Source organism: Conger conger, chromosome 12, assembly GCF_963514075.1.
Source record: "Conger conger chromosome 12, fConCon1.1, whole genome shotgun sequence".
Lineage (NCBI taxonomy): Eukaryota > Metazoa > Chordata > Actinopteri > Anguilliformes > Congridae > Conger > Conger conger.
In genome coordinates, this window is record NC_083771.1 from 15,414,244 (window position 1) to 15,424,154 (window position 9,911).

A 9,911-nucleotide genomic window follows, 5' to 3' on the forward strand; every position below is an offset into this window, starting at 1 on the left:
CTGGAAGGCATTCAACCAATCAGACTGCTATAATACACTGTGTGGGGCTTAAACTGGGAGGCATTCAACCAATCAGACTCCTACAGTACACTGTGTGGGGCTTAGAGTGGAAGGCATTTAGCCATTTATTGTATGACAAGGGTTTAAAAAAAATGTTTGTCTTTATTGCTTTTAGAACATTTCCAGGTTTCCCTCACGTGCAATTTCAAAGTAATTTGCACCAAATTATCACAACTGACAGGAAAGCAGTCCAAAATCACACCCTCATAACGGGCCCAACTGCAGAAATGAGGTATTAGAGAAATCCCAGACTCCCTTTCTGTCGTCAAAGCATGACGGACCTCAAAGGTCCATGGGTGTCGTCCTCTCAAATATCCATGGCTGCCCATGACCACCTTAAGATAGCCATTTGAATGATATTGTAGTTATAACCATGTAAATGTTATGTCTAATGGTACTTTCTTGAATTTCAATCCACATTGTCATTTGTTAGGTTAACATTACACTTATAATTGAGTCTCTGTGCCTTCTTGGTAATGTCACATTTTTGTATTCCTGAGAGTTACACTGATGTTCTCCATTTCTGTATGTCACTATAGACAAGAACATCAGCTATGTGATTGTACTGTAGTGTAATATAAACATGAAACCTGCTGATTCCTCAGTGAGTGCGCTCACATGCCCTGCAAAGAGAGAGAGTCTGAGCGCACTCACACGCCCTGAACACACACAGTCTGAGCGCACTCACACGCCCTGAACACACACAGTCTGAGCGCACTCACACGCCCTGAACACACACAGTCTGAGCGCACTCACACGCCCTGAACACACACAGTCTGAGCGCACTCACACGCCCTGAACACACACAGTCTGAGCGCACTCACACGCCCTGAACACACACAGTCTGAGCGCACTCACACGCCCTGAACACACACAGTCTGAGCGCACTCACACGCCCTGCACACAGGGAGTCTGAGCGCACTCACACACCCTGAACACACACAGTCTGGGCGCACTCACACGCCCTGCACACAGGGAGTCTGAGCGCACTCACACGCCCTGAACACACACAGTCTGAGCGCACTCACACGCCCTGAACACACACAGTCTGAGCGCACTCACACGCCCTGCACACAGGGAGTCTGAGCGCACTCACACGCCCTGAACACACACAGTCTGGGCACGCTCACATGCCCTGCACACAGGGAGTCTGAGCGCACTCACACGCCCTGAACACACACAGTCTGGGCACGCTCACATGCCCTGCAAAGAGAGAGAGTCTGAGCACACTCACACGCCCTGAAGACACACAGTCTGGGCACGCTCACATGCCCTGAACACAGGGAGTCTGAGCGTACTTGCTCAGAGAGAGTTTGAGTGCTCACAGGGCGGCCCCACCCGCGCAAACGGAGAGCTGGTGCACCTTGAGGACAGGCAGGGTGCTGATGTCATTGGCCGGCGGGCAGGAGGCGGGACGTGGCTCCTCCTGGGCCCAGCAGCACACCCTCAGCACCCGCGCCCCAGAGGGGGAGGGGCCCAGGAACACCCTCCAGTGGGCCCGGGATGGGGTGAGGGTGCCGGTGGAGAGACGGTGGCCCTGGCCCTCCGGGTGCGGCTGTGGGGGGACCCTGGCCTTGCGGCTGAGGCAGTGGACACGCAGAATGTCCAGGAAGGCCCTCTTAAACTCCTGACTGAAGCAAGGGTAGATGACCGGGTTGATACAGCTGTTGAAGTATCCCAGCCAGAAAGTGATTTTAAACACAGTGTCCGAGGGCCTGTAGGATGGGAATATAGAACCTGAAACGAGACACAGACACACACATACAAACACACACACACACATACACACACAGAGTACAGGTCAAGGGCTGACATCTAATATGTGTTATTGCTCATTTGTATTTTGTTATATCTTGAGTCCTGAATGGCTGCTTATGTCCCTAGGCCTAGTGGGATATAACATATTTTAAAACAGAAACACTTTGCAGTGCAAATTGAGTTATAGTTTCCTCTGCATCAAACACATGTAACTACGTTGTAAATTCACTGGCAAATTTAAATTGTCTGGCAACCAAGGCTACTGCCAGCTGTCAATGTGGCCTTTTTCAGGAGAGGCATATTAAAAATGGTGATCTTGATTGAAAAGCTACTTTTGTGTTGTTTTTTGTTGTCAACAGTCATCAGCATGGGTGTCAAGTGCACTTATGAAATAACAGCATATAGCAAAAATGATTAACTCAACAGCTACACAAACGGAGAGCAGCAGTCAGGTATTTAAAGTGAGAGGACTATTTACTGAAGACTTCCTAAAAGTGTGTGCACCTCTAAGAAGCCACTGATGTAGTGAGAGGGGCATGTATAACCCCAGGGCCCGGCTGTGTTCATACTCACGGCTGCAAAGACAGCAAGAGCTATTTGTTTTCAGATTGAATGTATCGGTGGAACAATGCTGGGGCTTTTAATTTGCAGAGTGCATTCACTGCTGGCTGCGTAATCTTTTCATATCCACAGGGGGTGTTATTTCATTACCTTTTGCCTTCCTCTCCAAGGTAAAGAAGGACTAGTCTCCATTTCCAAATGACTGATAAAATAATAATAATAATCCTAGCCAAGAGAGAAATATTTCATGCCAGACAAAGTCTACAATACATTGTATTTCTGTTCATACGTAATTATGAGAAAGATTAAAGCCCAGACTTAATAAGGAGACAGTTGTAGCACAATGACACTCACTGTATTGTGTGTGGTAAGGTGGTAAAGACTTTCTATTCACACAATCAAAGAAATTGAAAGCCTCAATTTTGCAGTCGTAAACACCTATGAAAATAGTCAGAAACCATATGGCATGCCTACAGGCGCTGAGAAATGGGTATGGAGCTGCCACAAGAAAAAGAACATTTAAATGTACAGATCAGGAAATACAGGTAATAGCTTCTCATAATACTACAGCATAGGAATACAATGCCAACAGTGAGTAAGAACTTCGGAGTGGGTTCACATACAAAAATCAGTCTTCTAGGTATGCCTATGATAAAAGGTATAACAGTAGGCATGAGGAAGAAAAGATGGCATGCAAACATAAAAACTTTACATGGAAAAAAGACGCAGGTGGTGGTCCAACTAAGGAAAGCATATGAAGACCGATAGAAAATGTGGAAAAATCCCTGGAAAATTTGTGAGTCCTAGGGGTGCGGAAGGTATACACACAAAATGAACTTGTGATGAGAGAAGGCCTCAGAGAGTAAAACTATTCACAATTCATTATATACCCTACTGAATGCATATGCATCACAATTGTTTAAATTCAGAACTGCGTTTTTATACTATGTAACTAACTACTAGTTCACCTCGACAGAAGTCTTTTGTCCTTACGAAGATAGCGAATACATTAGAATAGAATGGAATGGATTAAACACATTTTCATATCTAGTCTGCTGTTCCTGTGCGCATTCCTTCATCCACACCCCACGGTGCTGTGGATTGTGTGCACAGCCCGACACCCTTCCCTGGCATTGTGTGTGTGAGCAATAGGCTACATCAGTGCACAAAATGTTGTACATCACAGGTAACAGCAGATTAAAGGGACAATAGGTAAGATTTAACATAAAACATTGTTACAAGACCATTGTAAATCCCTTCCATTGAAAAAGGCTCACTGACATGTTGACTCGCCCACTGCCTGTGTTTATAAAGTCCTTAAATTCTGGTTTCAAAATATACAGTCGACGGGCCGTCACTCTGTACCAAAACATTGCACAGCTGTACAATATTTCGAGTCATTGGTTGAAAAATTGTTCTAATTGCCACAGCCAATGGCGTGGGGGGGGGCGGTTATTCTGATGTGTAGGGTAGCTGCCCAAATTGCTCTCCAGACAAGCTATTACTGAAACTCTGTATGCTATTGCTTAATATTCAAGCAAAGAATAGATATCTAGTTATAAAACAATACCAGTTCGCTATTGGTAGAAGCAAGCAAATTAGCCATCGTTAGCTTGACGAATTTATAAATATCCACCTGAGGCAAACATAGTAGCGAGCATTGCGAGCATTGCTGCACATGCGTTGTGCCTCAGGTGGATATTTGTAAATTCGGCAAGCTAACTAATAGCTAATTTGCTTGTTGCTACTGATAAACTGATATCGTTTTATAACTAGATATGTATTCTTCGCTTGGATAATAAGCAATAGTATACAGAGTTAATCACTTGTCTGGAGAGCAATTTTGGCTGCTACACGTTCCGTTTTATCACTTTACGTGTTGAATCATGGGTGTTTAGCTAAACCTTTATTTGTCTGAAACTATAAGTTGCAGTTACATCGTTTGTGGGGCACTATCATATCTTAGCTATATAGCCAGCTAGTTCCATAGCCAAATACGCTTGCTCATAATATAGTTGGTTAGCTAAAGTTAAAACTTCAAAAAGACAAAACATAAATAGTGTTGTGCAGCACACTAAAGTCATGAAGTCACTTATTACTAGAACAGTAAGAAAAGACAGTTAACTTTCCAAAACAGTGCATGTTGTGGTTTGAGGGTATTTGCTGCTGCAATTCCTCTCTTGACCGTTAGGAGTCCGAAATTACCTATTAAATCAATCAACCTTTATTTACACTTGGAAAAACACATTGAGGGACAAGGTGCCCTCTCTGCAAATGGACCAAGTTTACAATGAAGACATAATACACTCAGAATATGTTTGAATACCACAAAACATTGAAAAAAAAACATTGTTTAAAACATTCACAATTAGTACAATACAGGCCATTTACGAGCTCTCTAAAACTGTCACAAAGGAATCCAGCTTTAACATTCTTTGTAAATTATTCCAGGAGGTATGCTCTATCTAAAAGCAGCCTTTCCAAGGTCTGTATTCACTTTCGGAACTTGTACCACCAGCCAATCTTGAGTGAGTCTGAAAATCTCCAGCTCTGCATGTAAGAAACAATGTGAGAGAGGGTGGTAATCTATGGAGAAGAGTTTAGAGCTCTCCATGTAAGAAACTATGCGAGAGAGAAAAATAAGAAAAAACAGTCAAAGGTAATAACTTCATTTTAAAGGCAACATATTTGGCCAATACAATGCAAATGTTATCATTTATATATGTCATGATGAAAAATGCATAAATGTCAACGTCTGACAATACAACCCACTTATAATCCGTAGCTAGTAGCTAATAGTAGTTGATTTTTCAAATCAAAGGGATTTAGTAAACACATCCGCACCGACCCTAATTAGCCAATAGGTTTTGGAACTTTTAGATTACTTTATATTATCCTTAAATATAAATGTCTTGGTCTGGGCTTACTGTTAGCTTGTAGAACACAGATTACTGTACATTATCCTTAATATAAAGCATGTAGAACACAGTCATCCCCACCACAGCAGATCCTGTCTATCCACTCATTTTAACGGCATTGATGCTCAACACAAAATCATCAATGAATTCAAATTCGGATCCACTTTTGTGTTTCATTGATATCTTTTGCTGTATCTCACTCCTTTGGGCTCTTCCTCTGTTGTTAGTTAGGTAGTTAGGGATCCCAGCCATAGACTGTCAAAATCGTAGTTGAGGTTCACATTTCACAGTCAAAACTAGCTAAATTACCAACATCATTTTATGTATTATTATATATAAAAAAACACCTAACCAAATACATGCATTGCATATCAGTCTTGCATATCAGAAAAAATAAATAGGCTACTGCTTTCAAAGAAAGTATCACAGATAATTTCATGAATAGTGTTTGCAATACATTCTCTGCACATATTTGTCATGGTCGGAGGCTGCTGTAATTGTCGTTTTAAATAAGTAATCATGAAGCCAAATTGTTTGTTTCATTGACAGTATATAATAGCACAGTAACTTCTCTGATATATAAATAAGTTTGAATAGGGCCCCAACATTGTGGGGCCCTCTCAGATATTGGGGGGATTGCAGCGTCTTGTAATCTGGACAGGTAAGCATGCCATATTTGCATCATTTTATGGGTTATTGGTATTTCCTACTGCAAAATTGCAAATGAGGGCATTTCATGTAATCGACTGTGTAATTAGTACATTTGTTAATTGGTCTCGGTATCTGTGACCACAAATGAATTGCAATAGAGCAAATATTTTTCTAAATATAAAGTCAAAGTAAAAGGCAGTTCAAATCATGCATCTGCAACATTAAGAACACAGTAAGCTTATTATCACTACCATACACGGCTAAAATAGCGTAATTTGATGACCGTTATCCATTAAGAAATTAATTAGTTAATAGAAAATAACGATGAAGGTCCTTTGATCTAAACATTTTCTGGTTTTATACTTTTTGTGAAGCATCTTGCACTGGGCCTCTCCTGAATTTTTAGCCATATGCAAGTTTTCTACCTGATGCTAAGATTCGGGGGCTGACCGTCTGTGGAGTCCAGTGCGCACAAGAGCAGGAGAGAGCAGGAGTTTAGGAGGGAACTCACCGATGGGCAGCACCAGGAAGAAGGGCAGCCAGCAGATCACAAAGCAGCCCACCACTATGCCCAGGGTCTTGGCGGCTTTCTTCTCGTGGGACAGCTTGTGCAGGCGCAGGGTGAAGTAGGCCCGGTTAGAAAGGGCCTCCTCCCCCTCGCCCCCCTCCTCCAGGGTGGCTGCAGTGGCCGAGTGCCCGCGGTGCATCCTCAGAGTCACGCCCTCCGGGTCGGACGGGTCCTTCTTGCGTCCCTCCCTGAGGCCCCGCGACTCCCGGCAGGCGACCGCGTAGACGCGGCAGTACATGGCCAGGATGACGGCCAGCGGGATGTAGAAGGAGCCCACGGCGGAGAAGACGGCGTACCCCGGCTCCTGGGTGATCCCGCAGACCGTCTCGTCCTCCGGGGCCGGCTCTTTCCAGCCGAAGAGCGGGCCGACGGAGATGGTCCCGGCCAGGGCCCAAACCGAGGCCAGCGCCAGCAGCCCCCGCCGCTGCGTAACGATGGCGGGGTAGCGCAGAGGGTAGCTGACCCCGATGCAGCGGTCCACTGAGATGGCGCACAGGCTCATGATGGAGGCGGTGCAGCAGAGGACGTCCAGCGCCGCCCAGGCCACGCAGAGCCGCCGGCCGAACACCCAGCGCCCCAGCAGCTCGAAGGCGGCGGAGAAGGGCAGCACTGCCAGGCTCAACAGCAGGTCCGCCGCTGCCAGGTTGGCGATTAAATAGTGGGTCGGCGTCCGCAGGTGCCGGTGGCAGGCTACCGACAGGATCACCAGGGCATTGCCCAGCACCCCGAAAACCAGAAACACCCCGAGCACCAGCGCTAGCACCACCGCCTTGGGGATGTTGAGCTCTGCGGTGGAGGGTTGAGTGCCGTTGGGACAGTCCTGGGGCAGGCACTCCATGGTAAGGTTCTCTCCTGGGGCAGCCATCTTGGCTCTAGGGAGGCTGACACACAAAGCAGTGTCTTGGCTATTCTGTCCAGCTACTAGGAGAAACCTGCCATTTTCTGCCCCAAGGTTCGGCCAGCGCTGCACAAACAATTCAGACCCAACACTGATATGAAGATAAGCAGAGCAAATATCAGCTATAAAAGACTTCCATTTTCTGTGTCTTCTGTACCATTCTAAGGGAAATCGCTATTCATATTTACAGCCTGTCCTACTGTGAATTGTGTTTCAGATAGACACTTGACAGAGGAGAAGAGATGCATTTTACTCCTATTTCAGGACATATGACAGACTCACTCTTGAAAAAATGAGAGCGGACAGAAAGATGAGAAGACTATATTCCATGTATGAAAGGGTGTAATTTGCAGTATCAGATTTAAACCGCAGGGGGTGGTCTAGCCAGCAGAAATCTTTAGACAACTGCAGCTTCGGAAAGACCAACACAGCTTGCTGGGATATTTATTAAATTCAGGTCCTAATACAGTTATATTAAAATGGCAAAATATAACTGACTTGAAGTAGAGGGGGTATTTTGGTCAGGCTGACTCCTGACCCCTAATTCTTGAGGAATGGGTGAGGAATGGAGGAACACCCACAGCAGACCCAGGAACAGCGGCTCCCCCTGAAACACACAGAAGTAGAGCAGTGAGACCACAACCTGGCCACATGAAAGGTTTTTTTTAAACCTATTTTACACTTTTCTTTCACAGTTCTTCTGCAGAGGTCTCACTTTCATTTAACTCACCTGGTAATCCCAGAGAGAGCTGTGGAAAATGTATTTTATCAGGAAAGTTGTCTATTGCTTTAACCTTATCTTTTACCTTATTTAATTAAATGAAAAGAAATCTGTAACAATTCATGGGGAGGGGGGTTATTGCTTGGAAATCTCAAATTTGCTGTTTTCTATTGACACACTAATGCAGAAGGAAATTAAAATCTAAGACATATGAACATATGAATATATATTTATATGAATATATATATATATTTATATGGAAAAAACAGGGGCATAGTTTGGATTAGGGAATAGCAAAGTCACCACACATAAGCCAGACAATGGTTTTTAAATGAAACCGCACTGTAGTTAGTTCTTAGAGGTAAACAGGGTATAAAACTTCATCATTTGACAACTTATAAGGTTTCTACAATGCGTATAACAATGAAATGGGACAGTTTAGTCCCCTCGCGCTGTAGTTTATTATTATCAGTAGGTGTTAGGGTTAGGGTTAGGTTTAGCAGTCCACACAGGTGGAAGTAATACTATGTTTGCATGAATCTAACTAGACATAGTAAGTTATTGATAATGGAATGGTTCAAGCACGCAATTATCATCCCACCACGGGAGGCTCCAACTGATGACAGACTTGACCACTGCGCTTCTTACAGGAATGAAATGTTTCCTCCGGCAAATATGATGCCTCCCTACATAAACATGCCTATGCGACAACAATATGCTACAAACAATATAATCCATTTCATATCCGTAGGAGGGGCCCTAAGAAATTGGGGGCTTGAACACAGCCCTTATTGAGCACAATAAACAAAACCAAGCATGGTATGGAGGTGCCATTTTATGCCCCAAGAAGCAACTAATCTCTTACATTCATAAAAAAGCATAAATTCAGTGTATTTGCAGTGAAAAAGTATTTGCCCGCTTCTTGATTACCTCTATTATCGTATATTTATCACACTCAATGGCTTCAGATCTTTTTACATTAGCTAAAGGGAAACTGGGTAAACACAAAAAAAAAATGTATATCATTGTTTCATTTATTTAATGAACCCATGTTACCCCAGTGAAAAAGTAATTGCCCCCTTAAACTGAATAACTGGTTTCACCAACTTTAGCAGCAATAATTGCAAGCAAACACTAATTTGAGTCTTTCACATTGCTGTTGGGGAATTTTAACTCTTCTGCTTTAATAAAGACAATTGGCAGGCAGAGGTGTCATGCAATACAAATTAAGACTATTACGTCCCTCAGGTGTCTAGGGGTAGGGTTAGGGTTAAATCCTGTGGGGGGAAGGATTATTTTAAGAGCGTGTGAGTGAGTGTGGCAGACCTGGGACCGTGTTGGTGGCTGAGTGAGGTGGGCCAGTGGGGGCGGCTGTGGAATGGTGAGAGGGAGGAGAAGGCAGCCGGAGTGAACCGGCAAGCCCCAGGCGGGGCAGAGCGAGCGGGGGCAGAGCGGGGGCAGAGCGGGGGCAGAGCCCCGGTGCTGTGAGGGACATTACATTATTGGCATTTGGCAGACGCTCTTACCCAGAGCGACGTACAGTTGATTAGACTAAGCAGGAGACAATCCTCCCCTGGAGCAATGCAGGGTTAAGGGCCTTGTCAAGGGCCCAACGGCCCAACGGCCCAACGGCCCAACGGCCCAACGGCCCAACGGCTATGTGGATCTTATTGTGGCTCCACCGGGATTAGAACCACCAACCTTGCGTGTCCCAGTCATGTACCTTAAACGCTACTCCACAGGCCGCCCTATGGTGCACCACGTGTGCACCACGAT

General features: G+C 44.7%; 1 protein-coding gene across 1 annotated transcript; it reads right to left on the reverse strand.

Moving 5' to 3' along the window:
- Window positions 1-1,381: 1,381 nt before the first annotated feature.
- On the reverse strand, window positions 1,382-9,630 carry LOC133141504 (alpha-1A adrenergic receptor-like). The gene is made up of 3 exons (XM_061262074.1): window positions 9,462-9,630; window positions 6,460-7,302; window positions 1,382-1,797 (listed from the first exon to the last, which is right to left on the reverse strand). The coding sequence occupies exons 1-3, from the start codon at window positions 9,628-9,630 to the stop codon at window positions 1,382-1,384; spliced, it is 1,428 nt and encodes a 475-aa protein (XP_061118058.1).
- Between the last annotated feature and the right edge of the window lie 281 nt (window positions 9,631-9,911).

Excerpts from the sequence above, each read along its gene's own strand:
- LOC133141504 (XM_061262074.1), bottom strand. The coding sequence starts at position 9,630 with ATGTCCCTCACAGCACCGGGGCTCTGCCCCCGCTCTGCCCCCGCTCTG. Across the intron at positions 7,303-9,461 it reads AGCCACCAACACGGTCCCAG|AGCTCAACATCCCCAAGGCG; the intron begins GTCTGCCACACT and ends CCTCCACCGCAG. Across the intron at positions 1,798-6,459 it reads CTTCCTGGTGCTGCCCATCG|GTTCTATATTCCCATCCTAC; the intron begins GTGAGTTCCCTC and ends GTCTCGTTTCAG.